The sequence below is a fragment of the Cephus cinctus genome, unplaced genomic scaffold (assembly GCF_000341935.2).
Source record: "Cephus cinctus unplaced genomic scaffold, Ccin1 Ccin1_scaffold0132, whole genome shotgun sequence".
In the NCBI taxonomy this organism is placed as follows: Eukaryota; Metazoa; Arthropoda; class Insecta; order Hymenoptera; family Cephidae; genus Cephus; species Cephus cinctus.
In genome coordinates this window covers 35,374-36,865 of record NW_014332865.1, presented here as the reverse complement: position 1 = coordinate 36,865, position 1,492 = coordinate 35,374, and the positions used below count along the sequence as shown (strand labels likewise).

General features: G+C 49.3%; 1 protein-coding gene across 1 annotated transcript in view; it reads left to right on the top strand.

Moving 5' to 3' along the window:
* LOC107263013 overlaps positions 1-1,492 on the top strand; it is an 8,145-nt gene that overhangs the window by 2,725 nt on the left and 3,928 nt on the right. Inside the window, exon 3 of the mRNA XM_015729796.2 lies at positions 5-602. Coding sequence (XP_015585282.2) covers positions 5-602 — 598 coding nt within the window. The remainder of the gene's footprint in view (positions 1-4; positions 603-1,492) is intronic.

The following is a 1,492-nucleotide window of genomic DNA, read 5'->3' as shown; positions in this document are numbered from 1 at the left end:
GCAGGAGGAGATGTCGCTCGAAGCAGTCGCGAATGAGGAGGACGATGCGAATGAGGACGAGGACGAGATTGAGGAAGAGGAGGAAGACATGGAAATCGAAGTGGAAGTTTGTCGATCAACGGAAGGAAGCAGCCCCAGCAGTCCGGTCGATTTGACGGCCTCGTCCCGATGCGCCGCTACAGGCTTCTTCCATCCTCTGGGAAATCGTGGTGTTCATGCTTTTGCCTGCTTGCAGGCAAGTGTCACTCCGGTCGTCGATTATTTTTCCGGGAGCAACGCCGACGAATCTGGCGCGACGGCAGCGGCGTCTGTCACGGCAATGACGCTCTCTGGCATCCTACCTCAAGAACACAGGATCGGCACGAGCGCAGTCAGTGGCATCAACGTCGACATTACTAACAGCACAAACGTGAGCTGCACCACGTCCACGAGCGCCACTGCGGGAACGTTGACGACCACGGCCAGCGCCGTCCAATCGAATAAGCGAGGGCTGGCCTTCTCCGTCGAGAACATTCTCGATCCGAATAAATTCACCGGTGGTCGAAATCTATACGATCGTCTTCGACGGCGGAAGCATCGAAAGAGCAGCGTTCCCCACGAAGGTACGATCTTCCTGTCTCTGCACGTGACTGTAGCATAGACGCGTTCATGTAAAAAAGATTTTATCAATCACTGATCCATCCAAGGTCTATCCATACAATAGAAGTCCTTCCGAAGTACGACCCACGAGACTGATTTATATTGTATTGCATATAAACGTATATTACGTTTCTAGGCTAGTTTAAAAAAGATATACATCAATTCGACGTCTATGCAGATTTGCACAGACGGAGAGTCTACAGCAGATCTACGTAGACTTTCAACTTTATCTCTCTGCTTTAAAAGTAAGCGAAACACGTATTATTGACAGTATGGATCAGTCTTATGAGTTGTATTTCAGAGCGATTTCTATATTGCTAGACCTCGGATAGATTTATGATTGATGAAATCTTTTTCATATATATAATAATAAGAAGAACAGACGCCATGCGAACTATCTGCGCGTTTGCAGCTCCATTTTAGGACGCAGCTATACTAATCCTATTCTCAATTTACTTTCCAATTGTTTTTCTTCTCCCGCTTTCCTCTTTCCGCTCCGTCGCCTTATCTTGGATTTATCGTGATTCTGCCTTTGCGCGGGGGGTCGTCATTGGAATCGGATTTGGGCTCGGGTGTCCCGTGTGCGTGTGTGTCTCGTATTTGTAGTACCTACTGTACCTACTACTGTACCGGCTGTACCTGCTGTACCTGCTGGGCCGTGCGACCGATCGAAACTGATAAGAGAACCGAAGGAGCGGAGTCGATGCGTGAGATGAGAACCGAACGTGCTCGTTAATCCAACATTATCCAATGGCTGGTTATTCTCGCGTTGTTAGCACACTCGGGAAACAAAGTCATAATTATGCAGCCGGTCATTCGGTTGGGATCAGCGCCCCCCCCCCCCCCCTTCCCC